The sequence below is a fragment of the Apis cerana genome, linkage group LG9 (assembly GCF_029169275.1).
Source record: "Apis cerana isolate GH-2021 linkage group LG9, AcerK_1.0, whole genome shotgun sequence".
Classification (NCBI taxonomy): Eukaryota; Metazoa; Arthropoda; class Insecta; order Hymenoptera; family Apidae; genus Apis; species Apis cerana.
This window is the reverse complement of record NC_083860.1, coordinates 10,115,496-10,139,377: the sequence shown is the minus strand read 5'-3', so window position 1 is coordinate 10,139,377 and position 23,882 is coordinate 10,115,496. Positions and strand designations below refer to the sequence as shown.

Here is a 23,882-nt window from a genome sequence, read left to right as displayed (position 1 = left end):
GTGCGTATGAGAATGACGGACGTTTAGAAAGGAATTAGAAATAGGCGATATTTTCTATGAATATATATATATACGAATATGAAAGCGTTTCAACGGCGCTATTATTATTGTTGTTGGAAATCTTCTTGTTATTATTATTGGAAATCTTGTTGCGAAACTTTGTTGTGCACAAGTCTGTTTTATATAGCTTCGATATCATAGCTCGATTTCATCCGTTTGTAAATGGTTCGTAACACTCTCCCCGTGATCTTTCAATGGATTAATAGCTTCCATTCTTCTCTCGCGGCAAGCTGTTTTTTTTTTTAAAATAGATATACGTATATACCGTTTCAAATATATCCTCGAATTACTCGAATATATATATATATCGACGGGGGAACGTATCGAAGATGAGCGAATATTGGAATGGAATGGGAGAAGAAGATGGAATAAATTGCAGGTTCTCTAGCCACGAGTTGGTGGAGAAAAAAGAAAAATAAGTCGGCGATGGTGAGCCGGCAATAATTTCCGTTTTTCGCGCGGGGAGAAGAGGGGAGAGATAGAGGGGGAGAGGGTTCGATCGAGGGCCGGTGCAACGTCAATTTCGACGTGCATTTACTCGGCTCTCGAGCCCCCCATCCCCACCCTCGGTTTTGAAATGTAAATTTGCCGTGGGTAACAAGTGCGCGCGCGGTTCTGCGGCTCATAACGAGCCGGCGAGGAATTAGGCCGGCGCAATGGAGCCGCGTAACACGGAAAAACGGCCGCGGTTCGTTACGTTTTTTCTTTCTCCTTCACGCTTCCTCGCTGAAGAAATTAGCCTCGGGTTTCGCCGCCAATTTTTTTACGACACGCTTCGCGAGGCATTTCGAGATCCCGTTATCGCGATTCTGATCGATCTCGAAGCCTCTCGTATCACGATGATCGCGATCACGCGTGTGTACACAGTGACGATGGAGAGTGGAGCACTCTTGGAGTGATTCCAGAGAAAGAGAGAGTAAAAGAGGAAGTCGATTCTGAAGAAGGCAAATTCCGTTTTTTTTTTCATAATTTCTTGATGAGGATATATTGAAAAATATATTCCACGTGAAAGGAGGTATACAAGCTTTCGTGAACGTATGTTGCCAAATACTCGAACGAACACGAATCGGTCGAATTTGGTCCATTTACGATCTGGTTTTCCGATATTTGAAGAGTTTAAATCGTTAATCTTAATATTCGGGATAAGATTGGTATACTTCGATTGAATTTTATCAAGGAATATTTAGGTAATTATACGATTCTCTGTTGCTACGTATTATTCGTATCTTAAGTAATTTTCGCTCATAAACAGACAAATATCGCGGTATCGTAGTTAGAAAGTTCATTTCGATGCTTTTCATTTCGATTGGAGAACTGCGTCAATATTATATTATTAATGTTATTAATCACATCCAGATTAATCCCCGATTCAAAATTTACACAATTCTGTATTTATCTCTAATTATTTATCTTTGTCACGTATCTAAATTACAAATATTTAACCCGTTGAATAAACCAAATACCAAATTACTCGAATATTTATCAACGATTAATACCATATCGCAAATCGTTTTCGATCTCTCGGTTAATATTTTTAATCCCCGAGGATTAGGTTATCGATCAACGAACGAATATTCTCGATTAAATCGAATCTTTCGATCTTTCGTATTCTTCATATTATCCGACATCACCGTTTACAAGATAACCACTCTATCCAACAATAACGAGATAAGGAGGCCTTTAAATCTTGTGTGGCAAATGCAAAAGTGTGAATGGAGGGGACTTCTCCAGGTGTCGGCCGACTTTACGTGTAAAGTCGTATCTGATGCCAACAATTTTACGAGGTCATCCACGAGCGGAATTTGCTCTAGGATGAATTTCATTAGGTCGCCGCGTATATCGGTGCCCTCGTGTAAACTCATCGGGGGTAAAATTTAATCCGCGTTCACCTTATTAAAACGCAACCCCCTCCTCCCCGCCAACCTTGGTAATACCAAGCGTGACTACGGTTAATTTGCCCCTTGGAGACCGGACTCAACGTAGATAACGGTTAAACGTTATTCGAGAAATTTACTTATTTTCAACGATTCAACGTCGTTCTCAAAGCGAGTCCGTCGGTGGATTTAACTTGACTGGTGGGCAACTGTTTGGGACGCAACAGTTCCTCTCCCAACCTTTGGATTTCGGCCTTTATGCAGAAGGGAGGAGGAGGGGAGGGGAGAGGGATTCGTTTTGGACGCGATGAAAATTAAATTACCTTCTTTGAGATTCCATCATCCATTATGGAGTGTTTTCTCTACGATTTATGCGCGTGTGTAATCGAGTTCGTTAGCTATCGACCCAGAAAAAAAATGTAATCGTGTTCAAAATATTTCTCTCGAATCGAATCGTTTCTCTAATTTGTTTGCCCGAAACGCGCCAAGAGTATTTTTCTTCCACTTAGCGCCGAATAAAATATGCGTGGACATTTTAAATGTTACGAATTGATAAGGATCATGAAGAATACCATATTTTTCATAATCGATTGTAATACAGTTCGTTAGCTATTGATAAGAAGTTCGTAAAAAACGTAATCGTGTTTAAAATATCGTTGACTCGAGTCGAATCGTTCTTCGAGTAATTTGTTCGTTCAAATAAATGTGCGAAGAATATTTTTCTTAGTGTCGAATAAAATGTGAACATTTTAAATGTTACGAATTGATAAATTCATCATTTTGATGAATATATGTTCGTAAAGTAACTCGTAATTCGTAAATTGAATCGTTTTGCGAATTTCCAAGTGAACATAGAGAACATAGAGAAGATCGGTTAAAGCAAAGTTTATCTCGTCACATGTATATTAAATAAAACATTACAAGTTGGTAAAAGAACCGTTTATGGAAAATATGGAGATTTTTTCGTAATTGGTTGTCCTAGATTAGAACATTCTTTTAGGTATTATAGAACAAGCACGAGTACGATAATCCCAAAATAACTACAACTTGCAGACATGATACTGCTAATGATTGTTTCTTGCTTCGATAAATTAATAGGATCGTGATGGAAGAGGGGTAAAATGTGTTCAGTGAGAAAAAAAGGAAAAAAAAAAAAGATAAACGTGATATATCCGTTTTGCAAATATCGTTTGGCGGAATAATCTTGACTCATTAATCGCGTCTCGTGTATCGGTCTCGATTTATTTGTCACTCTTGCACGATTTTAGCGATGTTAGTTTTTCCGTTTTATACGTGAACGAGCGCGCCCAGTCTCCTGGATTATTCCCATTAACGATTCGCGAGAGAAACGTGTCCCGATTCAAATCGAATAAAGTGATTGGGTATTTGGTTTGCTCGTCGTTCCTAAAAATTGTTTCTTGTCCGGGCAAATTCGTTGCTCCGCCTGGTGCAAAACAATTTCTTCGCTGATTTTTTTTTAAATCTGCCATGTAAAATTTTCCTTTTTTCAAATACGATGTTGTATTATGAAAAAGTTATTAGTTGTTGTTGTCAAAAAATTTTCTTTCAATTTTTAATAACATTTCTTCGAGAAAATTTTTTCCTAATCACAGTGTAAACATTTTTTTTTAAATACGATGTTATGAAAAAGTTATTGGTTGTTGTCGAAAAATGACGAAAGAATTTTAATTGTCAATTTTCAATAATATTTCTTCAAGAAAATTTTTCTTAATCACATTTTTTTTCAAATACAATGTTATATTATGAAAGAGAAACTGTTTATTTGTTGTTATTGTCGAAAAACAATAAAAGAATCGCAGCCTTTTAATTCTCAATTTTCAATAATGAATATTTTTTGTAACCGATGCGACTTGAGTAAAAACATTTGAAACGTGATAAGAGAAACGTTTTGCTTCATAATTCATTCGTACGAATCTTTTCTTTTCTTCGATTCAACGATTGGAAGATTTGAATTTGGAAAAGTGAAGCATCGAGGAATATGAAGTTGTAACGGAAGTTTCTTGGAGAAATTTGGATATCTGTGTGCATCCACAAACGTTGTTTTATGGGTTGCATTAATAAGTTGTTTTCGAAATCTTTTGAATATCTATTTGGTAAATTGTCTCTCTCGCGAGAAATTATATCTCGTCTCGAATTAATTTTACTCGCGATACACATCTTCCTGAATTTCAACCAGATTCTTTAATCATTTGTATTAGTTTATACCTCCGGCTTTAAGGTCGAGATCACAAAATCAGATATCAAAATCTTTGTTCCCGATCCTTGAGTGATCCTTCAAGATGATTAACGAGTTTTTTTTGGGTGTTTATTTATAATAAAGTAAATATGCCTGTGGTTATTCTGAACGCAGTCTAATTCCAACTGGAAACATTTGCATGCGAAACAATTTCTGTTCTCGACTCGATCTCGAGTTCTGACATTAAATTTTACTTAAACTTCGAAAGTAGGGTAATGCGTTTGTAGAGTAGAGTATCTCAATAAAGAAAATAAAAATAGAAAAAAAGTAATTTCTAACAAATTTCTCGAAGAATCTTGCGAAATCCGTGCACGAAATTTTCTTTGAAAATTTATCTAATCTATAAAAGCGAAGATTTAAGGATATTCCGGTCGGTGTCGATGGAGCTGTTTCGTGATGTTTATATATTTTCTTAAATCTATGGGGAATATTTACTCGTTTACTTTGCCCGCTAAAGTTTTCACTACCTTTATCTCTTCCTTCCTTTTTCTCGCTTTTCTTTTGGGTTATTAATTTCGGTACAAGATGTTCGAGAAAGATATTAACGGAAACGAATTTGTCTCCGTTTATCTCTCCACTTCTCTTTTTCTCTGGATTATTAATTTTTTTTTTTAGCGAGATATTCGAAAAAGATCAACGAAAGACAAATTACTTTATTCTTTTCGCGAGAAAAGTCAGAGAAAGATTATAAATGTTAAAAGATAAGCATTCAAAATCTCAAGTTTAATCGACTTCTGTTCCGATCTGAACAAATACGAAGGAATCAACAATATCTTAAAAAAGCTACTTCTCTTCATTATTCTATCCTTTGACTTAATTTTCCCTCTCTTTCTTGCAACCATTTCGTTCAGAGTTCATACGTTTTTAGTTCGAATATCATATTTCCAGTACGAAGACAAATTTCTCGATAATCGAGTCTTATATATTCGTAGCGATGACTTTTATATAATCTTTTATACGGAGGGGAGAATTGGGGGAAAAAAGGAAACGATTGATCGTTTATATATAGGTTGGAGGATGAGAAGGAGAAATTCTTTCGGTAGTTTGTCGAGATGTAGAGGGAGGCAATGCAGCGTGGCGCTCGTGGCCACAACAGCACGGCTGGTGTCTGGAGTGAAATGGACGATTGTGGAGAAATTGCTTCCCTTGTGGAGTTACGATCGTTTCAATTTCGCCGTTGTGACCCGTTCACTGACTTTCTGGGTTAATACGCGGATTCCCTTCGTCGTAATATCCGTTATTATTTATCTTCTAATCGCGTCTTCTGATTCCACGCAAAATGAAATAGATTTTAAATAATTATCACCGAGCGGCTGATTTCTTCGACGACAGAGAGGGGAGCACGTGGCTCTTGTCTATATTTTATTAACAATTACGTATTTGATGAAACGATTAACCCATTTTTTTTTATCGACGATATTTTATTTTTATTTGCCCGATATCCTTCGAAAGAATTTATCTCACGTTATTATTCGTATTTCGTCCCACTTTTGCTCCAATTTGAAATCGATCATCGAAAGATAATCGTTTCGGAAAGGATCTATTTTGAATTTTCGAAATTTCGACTCGCGACTTTTTTCTGCACTCGATCTAATTTCGACGAAGAGAAATTTATTTCTCGTGAGATGTAATAAATTGAGTAAGAAAGGGATCGAGAGGAGGAAGAAATACGGGAAAAGAAAGGGAGGCGATAGTTGTTGGGAAAGTTTTTTGCCTTCGATCCGGCGCGTTTTGTTTTGGAACGGAGGACCCTTCCTCTTAATTAGTGGAGGGGGTCGAATCGAGGAAAGACGAATCGGACGAGAAGTTGTCCAATTCTAAAGTCGCGAAAATCAACGGTGAGTTCATCAACTGGAGATTAATAGCCCCCACCGCTTGTTTCACTTCTTCCTTCCCTTACAATCGATAAACTTTTCCCGTGATTAATCATGGCGGCCACGTACCTTGAAGCTAGGGTTAATCGCTCGATCCACACTCCCTCTCCTCCGCGCTCTATTTCGATTAAGAGAGATAGACGGTGCGATTCCCGCTTCCAGAAAATTTTCCACGGAGATAACACGCTCTTTTATTTATCGCGACTGACTAATCGTTTAATCGTTCGGCATTTAAAAAAACGAACGAGACAATTCTCCAGTTTAATTTTCCAATGCAACGGATCGTTTCGTTGCGTTAAAAGTAAATAAGTTTTAATAATTGTTGACGAAGCGATGATATTTCCAAATATAATATATCTTATTTAAAAATGGTACAACGTTTGACGTTTATGATTTATTTATTGAGGATGACTCGGACAAAAAGAGTGTGCTTCCTCCTCCCTTAAATATGGAAAATTATTCCTTTATAATCATTTTTCACGCGCCCTTTTTCAAATGTTCAGTCCACAATTTTTTAATATTTATCGATTGTACATATATTTCTTCTGAATTTATTATTTCTTGATGAGCATTGAAGCTTCTTTCAGAATATTCATCGCAACTTATGCAGTGTAGCAAACAAGCGATATTAATTTTTTTTTTTCAGGGAGTGAAAAATATGGTTCAAATATGCACAGACGATACGTTTCCTCGATTTTTTTCTTTCTTTTTTTCTTAACCTTTACGTTCATTTATATTCATTTAACGATATCTTTAAACAATCTTGTTTTCCGAGAAAAATTTTCCAGAAGAAAATAAGGATAAGGAAACAAAAGGTTCCGTTGCAGCTTCCAAATAAGAATGGCAATTTTCTCTGAAAATTAGCATTTTGCGTTGTTCGTGTTTGCGCACGGTTACGTAAAAGAAACGTGATGCCAAATTCAAGGAAAAATGTTGAATTTGAGTGCAGGGACGCGTGCAAAGTCAAAAGTAACACGGTTTAATGGAAATTTCGAGTCCGGGGGGAGGTTTTATTAAAAATTTGTTACCTTCAGAGTTGTAAATACACCCGGTATGACTGTTCCTAACGAGAATTTAACGCGTGCATTTCCACCACGTGCAACAGCGGAGCCAAGCCAACGTTTTTAACGAATACAGGAATACTCTTACAAAATTTAATTAGTTCGCGAGATACGGGTGAAACGTTTTGTAAAACGCGTTTACGTTTCAATCCCTAATCCTTGTTCATCATTCATTTATTTTTTTCTATCATGAAATGAAAATGAAGGAAGAAACGAAGATACGGACGGAATACGGAAAGCTTTAAGCACTTCTATCCCTTCTTTTAGAATCTCTAGAAATTTATTTAAAAATTCGTCCAGGATCATCTTCCATCGGTCTTTCAAAAATAATTTACGAGTTCGCCCTTTAAAATTATTTAAAAAACCGTTACACCGTTCAATTCGTGCGCAAATATTTTAAAAGAAATTATTGCAGAACATTCTGAATTTATAAAATTCCATTTTATAAATTCGTACGGATTAATTTTCGAATTTATAACACTGGGATATCGAGAAATAGGATAGGCAAAGTTCGATATTCGACTTCTCTCCCGTTAGATCCAAAAAGGATCTGTCGCGAAATGCTCGAAATTCTCAAGTTTCCATGGGAAACAAACACAGGAAACTAGCGTAACGGGAGAGAAAATTAACTATGGCTAACTTTGGCGATGGAACACGTTGTCGGTGCGTGGAAACCGCACAAAAACTGTACCGATCTCTGCCCACCACGGGGTGGACAAGAGATTAAGGTAATCCCGCCTAACCGATGACGTTCGTTCCAAAGGTTTCAACAGATTAATCGGTAGATCGATCGATACTATAACGAAGAAAGATATGATTTCTCCGATGCGGAATGGAGGAATTACCGATAAAGGACTCGTGAATCGATACAGGAATTGGCGGGAAGTTTTATTCATGATTGCGTTTTGATCCTCTGTCAAACATGAATCACATGCATAAGCAATAAGTTTTCAAACGGAAACACGGATATAAAATATTGAGTGGTTGTAGCTTTGCATTTACGCGAGATACGATGAAACGCGTATAAAATGTTTACCTGTTTTTTTCTTCTTTTTTTACTCGAATATCCCCACTTGTGTCGATCCCGTAAACAGAAGAAACTAATTTTTAATTCAAATCGTAGAAAACAGTAGAATTTTAATCGTCTTTAAAAAGCGTCTCTTTTATAAAATATAAGATAGAAAATTCATATAGCTGTAATGTGAAAAAGCGAGATATGTAATGTAACTTTTGCTACCAACTACGAATACAAGAATCCTTGAATTAAAATTTGTATAACTTTATATTACTTGTATTATTAAGTTTTACATTTTTTTCTATGTACATATATATATTTTTTTCCTCCCATAAAATATATATTTATATTCGAAAGATGAAATTTTCCACTTTAACTTTTTCATTCTTTTCTTTCTTTATTTATTTATTTCGACGAATAGTGGAAATATTCGCATCGCTTTACAAAGAAAAATTTATTATTGCTATTGTTCCCCGACTTTAAGAAAAATAATGCTTCGCGCAGCGTAAGTACGGGTTAAAAATAATCCAGAGAACGATCATGGAAAAATTTTGTTTTGTATTTATCTTGAGAAACCGGCATTCGAGATATATCCTCGTTTGAAATGCTTCTCGCTTAATTTTTGGTTAATTTATTCGCCGCTTATGCCTGGCTTGCACATTTGCAAATCTCTCGCTCGTTCTCGCCCATTTTCAAGGGGTTTTAAACGTGCGAGCTGGTCAATGACGGACGTTGAGTCAGCAACGTTCTATTACTATGTATTAGTATTACTCTGGCGTACGCATTTACAACGCAAATACACACAAAAAGGGAAGAAAGAAATAAAAAAGTAGATCGGAGCTTTACCAAGGATTCTAGCTTTCTCTCTGGCATTTATTTTCCTCGCACTTTCTTTCAAACAGAAGCGATACAAGGTTTCAGAATCATTTCTTTTTTCTTCTCTCCACTATTTTAAAATATTAAAACACGTCACGCACGCGCGTTTATCGCGATTCAATTTTTAATAAAGAAAGATTCGATTCTATCATCAAATATTTAGCATTGCGATTTTAAATATCGGTGTATCATTCTGTTAATCTGCTTACATTCATCGTTCGAAAAGCGAAGATCAAAATAAATCTGTAGAGGATTTGATCAAACCATCGTGGATATAAATTTCGGTTAAAAAACTTTACACTTTTAATCACTTTTTTTTTTAAATAAATAAAACGCACTCGCGATATCTCCTGTAAATTATTAAATTTTTCAAGCGGATGAATCGTAAGCTTGTTACATTCGTTAATTTGAATGATATTTCGATTCGATTTTTTGAAAGAGCTTGCAGTAATCTATATAATAACTTATGTGAGGTAATAACTTATGAGAGATCAACTTTGACACAATTTTTAAATCAATTTACTTAATCTATCACACAATTTATCTCGAATGCTAAGAAATTTAGAAAATTATAAACCTCTCAACGAACAAATGATCATGAAAAGCACAGAATTTTATTTATCTTGATAGGACTTTCGATTCTTGAGATATCACTTTTGTACAAAGAAAAGAATAATTTTTTATCGCTTGCTATCTTATTCGTCTCACTGATTTATCCCACCTAACCTAACTTATCCCAATTTCACGTAAACAACAAATGCTTTCTACAAATGATTTCTAAAAGAACGTAGCACGCATTTCAAAAGGAGGAAAAAATGCACCGTCTTGAGCACTATGCAAACTTTGAGTCCCCATATTTTTCCAACCCAGAACGAGATGAACAAGGGAGGGGAGGGGAGGGAGAAAAAAAGCATTTTCAGCGGTCTCCTCTACGAGTGAATTTTCAAAGTGTTTAATCTCTTCTTCCCCGCGAATGTTTTTTCCAAATGCTTCGAATTTTTCATTCGTGTCTCCCCTCCTAATTGTTGCGACTGTTATAAAGTGTGCCTTTCTTTTCTCCTTTCGCGCGATCGACAAAGATGAAAAGAATTTCGCATCTATCGGCACTAGCCGAGCGAGCATCGACACGCACACACAAGTTTTGATATTTCGAACTCTCTCGCTGAAACGAGAATTCTCTCCACTTCGGGAAGTTCGTAATGCCCGAGGTTAGGATCTGCTCGTCTCTCCGAACGGGAACTTGTTTCATTTGCAGGCGATAAGTGGCGGGGCGAGATTCGAGGTACGCAAACTCGAGGTTACGAACGAGCAGTTTCAAATTTAATACACGAGGACATTCCTTTGAAAAAAAGAAAAAAAGAAAGAACAGAAATTCCTCTCAATTATATCGCTCTCGAATACGAACGGCGTTGCGTTCGTAGACCGTAAAAGGAAGAAAAAAAAAATGCTTAAAAACTCGTCCTCCCTCGTCGACTTAAAGAAAACTTAAAAAAAAGAGAAAAAAGAAGAGGAGAAAAATCCCTTTTCTGCATTCTCACAATATCTTTAACCTTATTTTCGCAAGTTTCACAAGTTTCTCCGTTTCAGCGGAAACACGGTTTCATGCTACAAACGCACGGTCCATTTAAATTATTCAGGGAAATGAAAGGCAGCATTAATCCGTGGCTGGAGAACCGCGAAAGATGCGCGCATTTAAGGGGAGGGGGATGGGGAGCCGGTTGTACTTGTGTTTAACCTGGAAATCGGCTTAATGTCTTTACACCGCACCCCCCTTACGTGCCACACCCATTCGTTATCGTTTCAACTTCCTTCCTTCCTTCCTTCCTTCTTCCTCCTCTCCTCTTTTCGCATACTTTGCATCCCGTATAATTTAAACTCTCGATGACGATCCCTGCCTCTCCCTCCCCCCTGCCTCCGGGGTATACCCTGTGTGTATCTCTTCAACGACGAGCTGATTACACAAACTTTTGCCGCGATGTTCATATCAGTATGTAAATACGCGCGGAGAGATAGAGAGGAGAGGGGAAGCGTTCCAGTTATCAGCATGAAACCGTATGACTGAGATCGTTACCATGGGCCCTTCAGTCCTTTCAGTCCCATCCTACACCTCGCAATCTACACACACGCGCGCACACGCGGCCGTTCAGTTTGCCAATTGCATGCATACATTACGCCACGTACACACCATCTCCCTCTCTCTCTCTTTCTCTCTCTCGCTCTCTCTGTGCAGAGTGAATTTTACACGAGAGCTAAATTACAGTCCGCGGTTGCGCACCCGCTCGATCATGCTATCCCGGGATACGCTCTTTGTTTCCTGGGGGGGAGGGGATGATGCGCTATACCGGCGCGAATATCTATCATTTAAATCAGTTGAGGGGTAATGAATGATGGTACGTGCGCACGTTGCTTATTCCACGTACGTGGAACGAAGGGAGAAAGGGATAGTTTCCCGGGTCGGAAGATGCATGCACGTTGTTGGGCGAGACGTTTATCGAGGAAGGTGGAAACCGCCTCTCAGGATCGAACATCGAGACGAGGGTTGTACGAGGGTTATTTATTTTTCCTCTGATTTATTTTTATTTTTTTTTAGAGAGAGACCTAGTGGGCGCTTTAGAATTGAAAGAGCGGACAAATTTCGATGTGTATTCGGTGATGATGATGATGATGGCTTTGATCACGGGTAAATTCGACGAAAGGGATTAAATTTTGAAGGGATTAAATGATTCGGTGCGCGTGTAACGCGCGTATACGAAGTGTTCCGCGAAAGGGATTAATAAACGCGAACGCGTTATCCCCGTGGAAATTATTGTTTCAAATGGAAAGAAGACAGAGGATGGTCTGGCGGAATTCATTCGACCTCGAAAAACAAGTATCGTTTTATTACTCGAAACAAATTATACCTCCTTTCCCCGCCGTTTTCCCTTTCGGATAAAAAGGAAAAATTCTCCCGTGGAAACGAATAGACATTTCAACGTTTCGATTCGCGGAACAAAAGAGCGCGAAATTAAATACGCGCGGGAAGGGGGGAAAAATCTTTTACCGGCGAATTCTCGGTAGACTTTCTCTCTCGAGAAAGAGAGGGAAAGGGTGAGGGTGTGCGAGAGCAGGGAATCGCGACCTGGTTGAAAAAGCAGGGGAGGGAGAAGGAAAATGTTTCGCGAATCGTCACGTTGAGGAGGCGTCTAGGCTTCCATTGTTGAAGTTTATTACGCGATAGCGGGCGATAATAATCGGGGATGGGGAGGAAAGGCAGGAAAGGCGGCGCGGAGGCGAGAAATAATGACGCGGCGTGTTCAAAAGTTGGGCAGAGTTGGCCGAATGGACAGGTTGTTTGAATTGTTAAGTGTGGGGTAAACACGGGAATAAATTGAAACGCGGAATGTTTCGGGAAGGATGGAGGGAGGGGAACGAGAAGGGGAAGGGAGGATTGCAACGATGATGCAAAATGCTGATAAACAAGCGATATTTCGGATGTATCCTCTTCCATTCGATATTATTCTTCCTCCCTCGCCTCGATTGAGTTATTGAATATTGTCCTACGATTGTTCCGTGTACGCGGAAAAACTCGAGCGCCAATTCGACAGATCTGTTCTCGTTTGTTAGAAATTCAAAATGGCGTAAAAATGGTGATTGGATGTTATTGAAAATGGGATAATTGATATTGGTGTTTCTTCCTTTAATTTTTTATTCGCCATTATCTGTAATTTTATTCGATTACTTGCTTCTAATGAAATTTGAAAAAAAAAATCGAATCGAAATCGCGAGAAATAAAACGTTAATAAAGTTTCTATTATAACAATTTCGATAAAAAATAACCGCAGTGATTAGTTAAAAAACGTACGTAATTATTTAACATCTCGATCATTATAATTTCGATTAAATCAACGAAATTCAAATTTGCTTGTTTGTAATAAAATTAAAAAAAAAAAAAAAAGAAGAAGAAAAAGAAGAAATGAAAAACGAATGCGAGAGATGAAATTAAAAGAGTTTAAAATAATAATTTCGATAGAAAACAATCGCAGCGATTAATTTAAAAACGTACATAATTATTTAGAAGTTTATAATCAACGAAATTCAAATTTGTTTGCTTGTAATAAAATTAAAAAAAAAATAAAAATAAAAAAAGAAATGGAAATCGAATGCGAGATTTATAATTTCGATTATATAAGCGAACGAAATTCAAATTTGTATTCTTAATATTAAAGTTGTAAGAACTCGGGGTCACATATCCCCACTCCAAATACAAAGTTATACGTATATACGTTCGTGCAAAATATTTCGACGTTCAGTATAACAGTAAACCTTCGACATTTCGGTTCGGTTACGATTCAGTTTCTAAAACTGAATTTTCTATTTTTATTTTCCACGCCCCGTTGAGATAAGTTCACGAAATAAATACATTTATTTTTACGTACAATCGTATTCGCCCAACAAAAAATGAAAACGACGATCAAACGTGCCTGAATTTCTGTAAGAGACAGTGATAAATCGATGTTGAATTTCAGTAGACATTTCTATCCGTGGACACGATGCACCACGAGTTTTCCTCAAATGGAAACTTGTGAAATCTTTACAGATTTCTTCTTTGTGGGAACAGTAATTTATCGTCGATATAACTAAACAGATGTCAAAGCAAAATTGGCCCTATTCAAAAACGTTGCTACAAATTGCATTCGATGAACGTCGAAATCTTCGAATTTACCGAAAAATAATATTTTCCGTGAAGATAATTTTTTTTAAAAATAATCGCAGATTATTTCTTTCGGAAACTATAAATCAAGAATTCTAAATATGATACATTTGCACGACGGTAAATAATTTCAAGATCCATTTCCAAAATTTATTTTACGGATTATATTCTCGCACGTTTTCCAAATTATTAATCCTCGTTATCTTCATTTATTATTACAACGAATCTATGTATATCTAAATATATATTTATATTTTATTTTATTTTATAGAAATTACAAATTTACTTATCGATTCGAGAAATTTGAATTGCAAAATGGCGTTATTAAAAGGGTTAATCCACGCTTAAGTATTAATCCAAAAACAATCGATTTAAATTGTTAATTCCCTTCCCCGTCATTTCGAAACTCATGAATAATAAAAATGTTTCGCTATATCCGCCGCTATATAATCCATATTTGAGGATCTTTTGTCGACGAGTTCTTGTCGTATATTTTTTTTCTTCCCCGTGTCGAAGATGCTTGACAAAGGTGGGCCACTTAGAGCGAAAGGTTGAAGCGTTGAATGGGGGAGAGAGAGACTAAGGGTCGCAACCCCACCACTTGAATCCATATCGATTATACGAGGATATGAGCATTGCCCTCCTCGCGTATAACAAAGATGAAATCACGAACGAATACCGTGGTGTATCACGGAACGCTAATTCTCTTGTATATTTCATGATACACCGTTCTATTTTTATCGTTTCTTTCCACCACGATCTCTTATTAATTAAATCGTCCCGTGAAAATGAAAGGGTCGAGTGTTCGATCGACGTCTTAATCCAATAGGAGAGAAAGAAAGAGAGATAAGAAGGAGGGATTATCTTTTTTTTATTTTTGTTACAGTTACGAGCACGATGAACGTCTGAAGTAACGATGTTGCAAGATTAATTGTCAACATGCGAGCGCTTCCGATCCTGCTGAGCATTCTTTTGGAAATACAATTCTACGTCACTGGTAAGTATCGATCGTAAAATTGTTATAAAAATAATTAATACCCTATATTCATGAAATATATATTCGTAATGAAACTTGAAAAGAATTGGAGGGCCATTACTTTCGCGGGAACACGTGCTCTGTCTCTTGCTATATCAATTGGACATTTATATAGCTTTGAAAGCGTGGCTTCAAAGGGGGATCCTTTCCGTATAATTTTTCTTCTATTTGGGTAATAAATTCCTTCGAACAGCTCTTACAGAGCCCCTCAGACCTCGCTATCGAGCATAGATTTCGTGAAAATTCTATAGTAACACGAGCAGTAATAACATTGTCCCACAGTGAATAACGCAGTGCATTTCCAGCCGAAGTACAAAACTTGTTCCATGATCTTTTATCGATGCTCTTTCCTACCTAAAAAGAAGCAACCTTTGCACTTTATCGTTTTTGAAAAAAAAAAAAAAAGGATAAAGGAGTCGAATCAGAACTGTTATATAAACTCTCTCGTTGTATATTCTCCGACCATACGCAACGATTGGTAATTCATCGGTTACAATCATCGAAAATCGGAAATTTCTCTTCCGCGTTTCACTCGCTCGTTTCATTCACTCGTTGTTCACGCGGAAAATATTTAATTGATTACGGTTGATAAGGCGACAAGGTTGATATCCAATCATCGTGCGTCTCGATCGAAGTTTCGACCTCGTCAGTTCGACCATTGGCAAACTCTTGCACGTTGCCTCGATCGAGAAGAAATCTCTTCCCGAGCGTGTTTCCCTGCGTTCTCCTTCATCTTGCGATCATCATCCTTGCCTTCCCCTCTCGCCAATTCTTAATCGACTGCGATTAAATTTTGAGAACAATTGTTTTGGGAACGGCTCGCAATTATCGTCGAGTGTGAGGCATATTCGAGGGGAGGGGAAGACATTTAATTGGAGATTTAATTAAAGAGGAAGCGGCGCGAATATTTTACGATTTCTAATTTGCCGATCTTTCGAGAGTCGAAATTGAAATTAATTGAGCCACTTTTGCTTTGGAAGGCAGGGCCTACGAAAATTGCGAATCGAAATATATCGTCTTGCGATATATTTATATTTTTGAAGCTTGTATTACATATTTTGAAGGAATACGATAAGTAACGAAAGAAAGGTATAATGAATTAATTAATTGATACATATTTTTAACCGGAGATATTTTGTAATGTTTCGAGAAACATGATCGAATATTGGACGAAATGATGATGATCTGGAAAATCTTGTATAAAATTGTGAGTTTGAATGAATATCTCGGGGCACGCAATTTTTACCGCAGTATACATAAATTACATTCATTTGTCGATATATTTCTATTTCTCTCTTCTTTGAAAAAGCTTTTTATAATTACACTCTTTGTTTAATAAGGTTGAAACGGATTTAAATCTGTTTGCACAAACTTTATCGTATTCTTTCCACTTCTCCGCCAATTTCCGCAAAAATGTTCCTCTAGTCGCAATTACGCCGTGGCCAACGTTAGATTACAGTAACCGCTTATCTTCTCCAATTAATCCAAATAGGGAAAAAGCGATTGTTTCCATTTTTCTCGATCAAAGATTAAAATTACCGTTTAATTATCATTTTTTTCGCTCGAAGCATCGGCAACCATCGGAATGAAGGAGGTAAAACTTGCGGAAACGAGCGGAGGAACTTTTATATAAGACTTTGAGAAAGTCGAAGGAAAAAAAAAAAAAGAAAGAAAAGAGGCAAATAATTTTTCACCTTACCGTAAAAAATCAATATGGACCGTATCTTCCGGGTTGGTAGGTCGTTTCCTTACTGGCGAAAGGAATTTACGTAGCTGGGACGTCTATCGAACGTCATGCATTGTCCGTTCACACGTGCGGCTCACAAAATAGGTTGCACCACCCACGCGGTAATACTTTGCCGTTATCGCAACGTGGCTCATAAAAGACCGGTAAAGCCAAACGAGAGTGCGGCGCTCCTAGCTAGGGAGAGAGCTCGTAGATAGGGGACGAGTCGATAACAAACATTCTTCTGGAAAATATTTTACCCGCGAAAAACATCATGGCTTGCGATACGAAGCGTCGATCATTCTATCGTTCCGAACCCGTAAGTAAGTGAGGCTGCTTCGTCGTTGTGTAATTTAAAAAAATATCTAAAGCAAATGCAAAAATAGAGAACAAGTGTAAGCAAGAGAATTTACAAGGAATCAAGGTTAAATTAAGTTTCGAATAAGCAAAATTGTTCCATAAAATAGCCCAAGTTAGATACTCGAGTAAAAATTTGCCCCTTTCTTCGCGATGATTTCTAATTCTTCCGAAGCAATTATCGAGGAGAGGCGAATAAGTAAAATTTCCATATGACGTGCACACGAGAAATTCACTCGCTTCGAGTGATAAGATTTGGACGCGATCGCTTATCCTTATAATATAACGAGCATCTATTTAGCCCGAGTCCTCGAGCCGTGTACACGATGAAAACGTCGGCAATTAGCTCTCGTTACCTTGCTCGGGGCTCGTTCGACGGTTCGTTAAACCTGACCTGTTTCCCCCAGAGTCCACGACTCGTCCTGCACGAGTCCCCCAAAGAGATCCCTCGAGATCTCGTCATAGTGGCAGCCATGAAATCGCATGCGAGGCGAGGAAATGGCGCGCGTCCACGCGATCCTAGATCGGCGCGCCGATTTTCTTGCCGGAGGCTTCGTTACGGAGTGCCCTCTCTCTCGCTCTCTCTCTCTCTCTACTTCTTTCCTCCGACGATTCGCCCTAGATTTGAACGGAACGTGCACGAGCAGCAAGTCCACGCGATTTACCGCGTTTTTATTACCGCCGTCACTCGCGTCGTGCCGTGCAATTTTGTTTAATTTCGTTGAAGCGCCGTGGGCAGTTAAAAGGTTACAACGCGTTAACGTCGTTTCATTAAGTTGATGTGTCGCTTTCACGAGTGAAACATTTATCATGCTGGCAGTGGTTGTTTCTTCAAGATGTGATGATTACGTTAAATTAATCTTCTCACAGGCGTAAGTTTATTTATTTTTTTAATATTGAGATTATTTTAAGCAAAATTGTGGAACAAATATAATCAAACTTTTATTGTACTTGGCAATCGTTTGAAAGTAATGTAACTTGTCTTATAGTATCTCTTAATTAAGATTGATTATTACAAATTTATTTGGATAAAATATTTTTAATAAGAAATTTACGAAGACAATAATTTGGAAATCTTCAAGAAATTCCCTTAATCATTGAATTAAGAATTGTTTAACGTGAAGAGGAATCTAATAGAATGGAACTTTTTAAGAAATCACTTGCCATTGCGGGAACGAAAGAACATTGATCATCCCAGTTACGCCAAATGAACAAGAATTCAAACGTCTGGAATATTTATGAAAATTGTAGCGAAGAAATACGTGACTCTCGAGTTTCTCGTGAGAGAAGGAAAAAGATAGAGAGAGAGAAAGAGTGGAGCGTGCCAGTTATGTAAATGTAAACGCAATTAAAGAGTAGGAAGAAGCCGCGTAGGACAATTAAGTGTTTTCGAAATGAATTCCAACGAAAACCGTAGGCAGATTTGTAATAGCTTTCCTGCTGCGAAGCAATGCTTCGTAATTGTCGTGACTAAGTTATTCAGTTAAGCCACTTACGCTGCACCGGGGTTATGCGTTATCGTAGCAACGGCGGCTGCATTAATCTCGAAGCGAGAAAGAGAGAGAGAGAGAGAGATAAACAGGGAATTCCTCTCGTCCCCAGCACACCATTGTGCCTTCCTTCTCGCGAACGAAGAAGCGCGAAAACCGTCCCTAATCTCCGATGGTATCTCTTCTCAGGCCTTTGAGCTTTTAAGCTTTCGCAACTTCGATGCCCGCGTTACGATTTTACGCCGTTCGGCTTTTCCGCGAAAATTAATCTGGGTTAATAGAAATTCCCCCCTCCCTCCCTTTTTATTTACCTTGGCCGAATTGCGAATCTCTTCAGAGGATTGGATTGGAATAAATATGGATTTTAAAATCATATTCCAGATTATTCGTATCCTTATTTTGTATCCGTCTAAATATCTCCTATATATATGATTGTGATTATAGTAACGAAAAGAGAGATACAATCGTATCTTTTCGTTAAGAAATTAAGAATACGTGTTTTTTTTGTTCGTTTGTTTTACTTGGCAACAGTGAATGAAGAAAATTTAATAGTTACGAATAAAGTACTACTTCGATAACTTATTGTTCAAAATAAGGAATAATAATCGGAAATAAGTGCAACGTTAAACGATCGAGATTATATGAAAAGCGGATCAACTGTAATGGCTACGAATAAATGTTATATTTCGAGCAGTTCAATAAGTAATTACTTAGAGTAACTCTACTCGAAATTTTTAACTACCTTACTTTTTCAACAGAGGTTAATAATCTCTGCTTCTCCTCGAAACGTAAAATATTTGTAGAAAATTAGGACTTTGTAGAAATTGAGACAGCTTCCGATGGCAATCTGGAACCATTCGGATGTGTGTATATTAAGAATTGGGTTAAGTTTTCCCCCCCTTCTTCTTCCGCTGGTCAATAATATTTTAACACAATTCCAATTCTTTTTCCAGGGAGCCAGGCGGAGCATCAACAATCGTCGAGCGCCAACAACGAAGTGGCGAAGAGCTCCGCCGGAGAGGATAAAGGCGAAGATGTCATCGAAGGCCCCATCAGGGAAGTTCTTGCACAAAGCGGAAGCACCGCGAATTTGCCGTGCAAAATTACCGAACCAGGCGCTGGAACCGTAAATGTCGTTACGTAATACAAGTTAGCTCGAAGGCGATTGACCCAGAAAAGTATTTCCAAGATACGCGCCTCGCCCTCCCGTCATGTAATTCATGCAGAGTCGAAATTAGTTTCATACCGATACACGACACACCGCCACGGGAGGCGGAGGACTGCTTAACATCCGCCAAATACTTACCTTCAACAACGCGCTCCTCAACCGATTCATCTTTGCTTTTCGCTTCTCTCGTCTCCTCAATTTCGCGAAAAATATCGATTTTTCTTTCGACGTGCCCTGTTGTTGTTGTTGTTGTGCAAGCATATAATAATCTTGCTCTCGTAATGGAATACGTAATGAAATCTTCGTTGGTAATATTTATAATACAAACTGGTTACTTTTCGATAAAATTCAGAGCTTGTCGATCTTTTTAAACTTTGGAATCGAAGTGGAAAAATTTCGAGGAAATATCTTTCGAAAAATTTCGAAGATCGGGAGTCAAGCGTGAGTCCTCTGGTATCGTTCTCGAGGTGAGAGCACGTCCAGGAAGTGGACAGTGGTCGCGACATTTTTCCAAAGCGGTTGATTGATAAGCCGTTTTCTCGGGCAATGGTCAATCAACGAGCTTTTGGGAAAACACGAGGAAAGCTTTTCATCCTCGAGAAGAGATCAAGATGGTTCATCAAAAGCGATTCACCAAAAATCACCAACGGGATTAGACGAACAAGTGTCTACCTTTCGATCATTGCCTTCGATTTACCTCCACGATCCACGCTGGAGAGAAGGAAATGGAGGAGAATGTTGGCACCATTCTTCCGTATTATATTTTTTAATTCGAACAAACTCCGATCGACCATCTCGAGACTTTTTAATCGAATACATTTTACGTCTCGCTGCTTTCTTCTCCTCCCCGTCTTCCTCCACGACTTTCTTTCACTTTATATTGGCGTTCCATTAAATATCTTCTTTTCCATCGTATTCACGGCCGTTCAATTTTCATTTCCCGAGCACCGAGTTGAGTGATATTCATTTAATTTCCGTTCGCCAGACGGCATACACAAAGTAAATCGAGGGAAAAAGAGGGATTCAAGACTGAATAATACCACGAGCCACTGAGCTTTAAAAGCCGAAGATATATCGTTTCTTATACGCGTACACATCCCTTTCTGTCATCATTCTTTCGAATCGTCAAGAATCGAACGTATCCGACTCTTTTATAATCTCGAAAGCGTTTAGTTAGGGAGTCTTGTAGAGAGGATGAAACGGGTGTTTTCTTCTTTTTTTATTTTTCCAAAGTGAACCGTTAAGTTGGAATGGAATAAATATCAAACATTGAGAGAGGGGGAAGAGGAAAAAGAAGAAAGATAAACTTTTCGTCTAATGTTGTCCAATGGATTACAGGGAATGGAACAGGTCGGAATCGTCTCTAAGCTGATTTTGCGCGAAGTTTCCAATCTATTTTCAAACTTGCTTCTTTTGTGCCGTGAATTTAATTTCTTTGCAAGCTTTGCGCTGTAATCGAATCACGGTTAAACAGGCGAAGAATCCTCAGTTGTATTTCTAATTGATTCGAAGAAAAGTCCGTGACTTGTTTAATCGATTTCTGTTCGGTTATATATATATATATATATTTCATTAGTAACGGAATTTAGACGTAATTTAGAGAACGGGAGAGACGTAAAAGAAATCTTTAAGAGAGGTTATTGGCTATAAAAGAAAATTAAAAGCTCCTCTTTTTTTTTGAATGAAATAAAATTCCACGCGCCTATACAAAAAAGAGTTGATTTATCAAGTCACTCTCGGAAAAAGAAGATTAACAAGTATAGTTAGAACAGAAATTTATCCATTTATGTTATTTTATATAGGATTAAAGATTTCTCGACCGTATTCGCCATTTTCCAATCATTTATTCGCGCAAAATGATTTCCACGGATCGGCAAATTTTTCGACGCCAATAATTCAACTAGTTAATACCGTTAAATTTAATTATTTCGGCACGACTGAAATTCGTGGAAACGTCGCGGCAATTCGTGCTGGAAAACATTATTGCCACCTCGATAACAAATAGCTCGGCCACAGCTCCCGCTAATTTTCTTTCTACCTCCCTGAACTTTTAGACAAATTGCTCGTCCTTCCCTTTCTGCCCAATCCGCGATTCATTCTCTCCCTCTTCCTCCTCCTACCCTTATATTTCTCCTCCCCTTCCCCTCCTCCTCTTGCCCCTTCCGGTTGCTCGTGAAATTCTTTAAATCGATACGAAATAGTTAAGTATGAAGAAATCCTGATCACCCTTATTCATATCTCCTCTGTTCTTCTCCAAAACCGTTCGTCTCAATAATCTGCATTTCACGTAAAGTATTTACATGGTATATTCATACCTGTGTGCCTTGGAAGGGATCGATTCTGAAAGAAAAAAATAAAAAAAGTTGATAAATAATGGAATTATTATAATTGAAATAAATTTCAATTGCTTGCAACATAGCTCTAATCAATCCTCACGTTAGAATCGATTGGAATTTTTTTAAGAATCCTTTTAAAAATTTCTATCGATCACCACGATTCTTTCACATTTTGATTCCCGGCAAAGGTACGCGTGGAATTTCCTGCGTCAGCCAAGATTAGGCGACCGCCCCCCTCGATTGATTCACATATTTTGAATCTCATATTTTCCCCTGCCAGCCACGTTCCTCTCCTTCTTTTTATTTCTTCGCGTTTCTTTTCTTCTTCTTCTTCTTCTTCTTCTTTTCCTTCGATCGTGTTTCCCTCGCCTTCCTTCGAACTCCTGGAGCAGGGAATATTTCAGAATATTTTACGAGGCTGCGCCGTTAAACCGATACCGTAGCAGGTGCTCCGTTCAAGTTTTCCAGGAGGAGAGAGAGAGAGAGAGAGAGAGAAAGAAAAAAAAGAAAGGAAGAGAGAGGGGGAGAGGGGAAAAAGGAAGAAGAGGAAAAAAGAAAAGGGGCGACAGGGAAAGGGGAATGACAGAAAATCTAGGTTGTGTACACGAAGCGTGTGGAGAAGTCTCCCTCGATACTTTCGTGGCGACGAAAGCCAGATGTCGAAATCGAATTCCACTCGACATCGTGGAAACGAACGATTTTCTTATAGGACAGATCAGATCGAACGGATTTTCGGCCGAGTTTTTTTTATTAGAGTACGAATATGTCCATGCACTGGGAGAGGGAGGGTGTGGTCATAGGTTTTCTCTAAAAACGACGTGGAACTATTTTATGAATAGGGAGAAGTGAAGAAAGAATATCGATGCGTGGTTGGCGATTCTTTTATTGAAAAGTTATAGGGAAAACAAATAAAGGGAGAAGAAGAAGAAGAAGAAAAAGAAGAAGAATTAGAGAGTTTATCGCGAATTTATAATATAAAGATCGTTATTATTATTATTATTTTATAACTTTTTGAATTAAATTTTCAACGCGCGTAATTCTATAATATTAATTCTTTGTAGAAATATTTTCAATACGATCCAATAAAGATCGAAAAAAGTTACGATCTGATAAAAACTTTTTAGACTGCATCAGGTGTCCAAATGCTTGTAGCATATCCGAGGAAACACTTGATAAGATTTTATAGAAAGAAAGAAATATAAGAGGAGAAATCTTTTTACCAGAGGAAAGGACCGATTCTTTGATCATATATATATATTTCTATTTCGGTCAATTATATTTTCTTTCCTAGTTTTCAGTATTGAACAAAAATTCTCTTCCGTTTCCGCAAATAAGATTCGTTTTGTTTAAGTTTAAACTCGCGACAATTATGTAATTAAAATAAAATGGAATAAAAGTCGTTCGATACACGGTTTCCGACTCACTCGTCTGACCATATACTGGCTTGTTCCACTGCGTGACTTCCATTTACGCTTTATACGTATGTTTATTTTCCTCGGCTAACTTCAGCTTTTTAATACGTAAATAAATAAGATTGTATCGATGTAGTTTAGAACATCGTACCATTTACCGTGAAAAATATAGAAAATAATAAAATATTTATTTTAAATACCGTTTTGTTCGTTCAGAGATATCGATAAAAAGTTCTTTAGAATTTTGAACTATATATATATATCGAGTTTCTTCATTTTTTTCCAATATCCATCCACAAATATTCGTTTTATTCCAATTTTCATCCTCACCAGCTATGATTTTACAAGTTATAATAGTTTTAACGATTGTACAAATAAATTTCGAAACCGAAGATTTCCTCATAAATGCGTAACGATATTTCAAACTTTATAAATTTCGAAACGGAGTGAAAATGGCTCCATTAAGTGATGAATATTGTATTAAAAAAAAAAAAAAAAAGGAAAACGGGGCAAAATGGCCTTTTCAACAATGGAACGATCGAATATATAACCATCACATTTTCCCGTTCGATCGCGTCTACCTTGTTATCTATTCCGTTATCTATTCCGTTATGCGAGCGTGCACTCTGACCGTGGAAAGTAAGAAGATA

At 37.6% G+C, this 23,882-nt stretch overlaps 2 protein-coding genes across 9 annotated transcripts in view; one reads left to right on the top strand and one right to left on the bottom strand.

The window, feature by feature from the left end:
* The window catches only part of LOC108003606 (igLON family member 5), a 361,825-nt gene that overhangs the window by 194,869 nt on the left and 143,074 nt on the right, over positions 1-23,882 (bottom strand). The window contains exon 2 of one of the 4 annotated variants that reach the window (XM_062079528.1): positions 21,711-21,824. The exons of 2 other annotated variants lie outside the window; for them this stretch is intronic. The gene's annotated coding sequence lies outside the window, so the exon portion shown is untranslated. The remainder of the gene's footprint in view (positions 1-21,710; positions 21,825-23,882) is intronic. One more of the 4 variants, XM_062079525.1, reaches the window with a different exon arrangement.
* LOC108003620 (zwei Ig domain protein zig-8) overlaps positions 1-23,882 on the top strand; it is a 236,933-nt gene that overhangs the window by 202,478 nt on the left and 10,573 nt on the right. For all 5 annotated transcript variants that reach the window (XM_062079530.1, XM_062079532.1, XM_017066027.3 and 2 more), the window contains 2 exons: positions 14,594-14,704; positions 19,270-19,442. In XM_062079530.1, coding sequence (XP_061935514.1) covers positions 14,647-14,704; positions 19,270-19,442 — 231 coding nt within the window. In that variant the 5' untranslated portion in view covers positions 14,594-14,646. The remainder of the gene's footprint in view (positions 1-14,593; positions 14,705-19,269; positions 19,443-23,882) is intronic.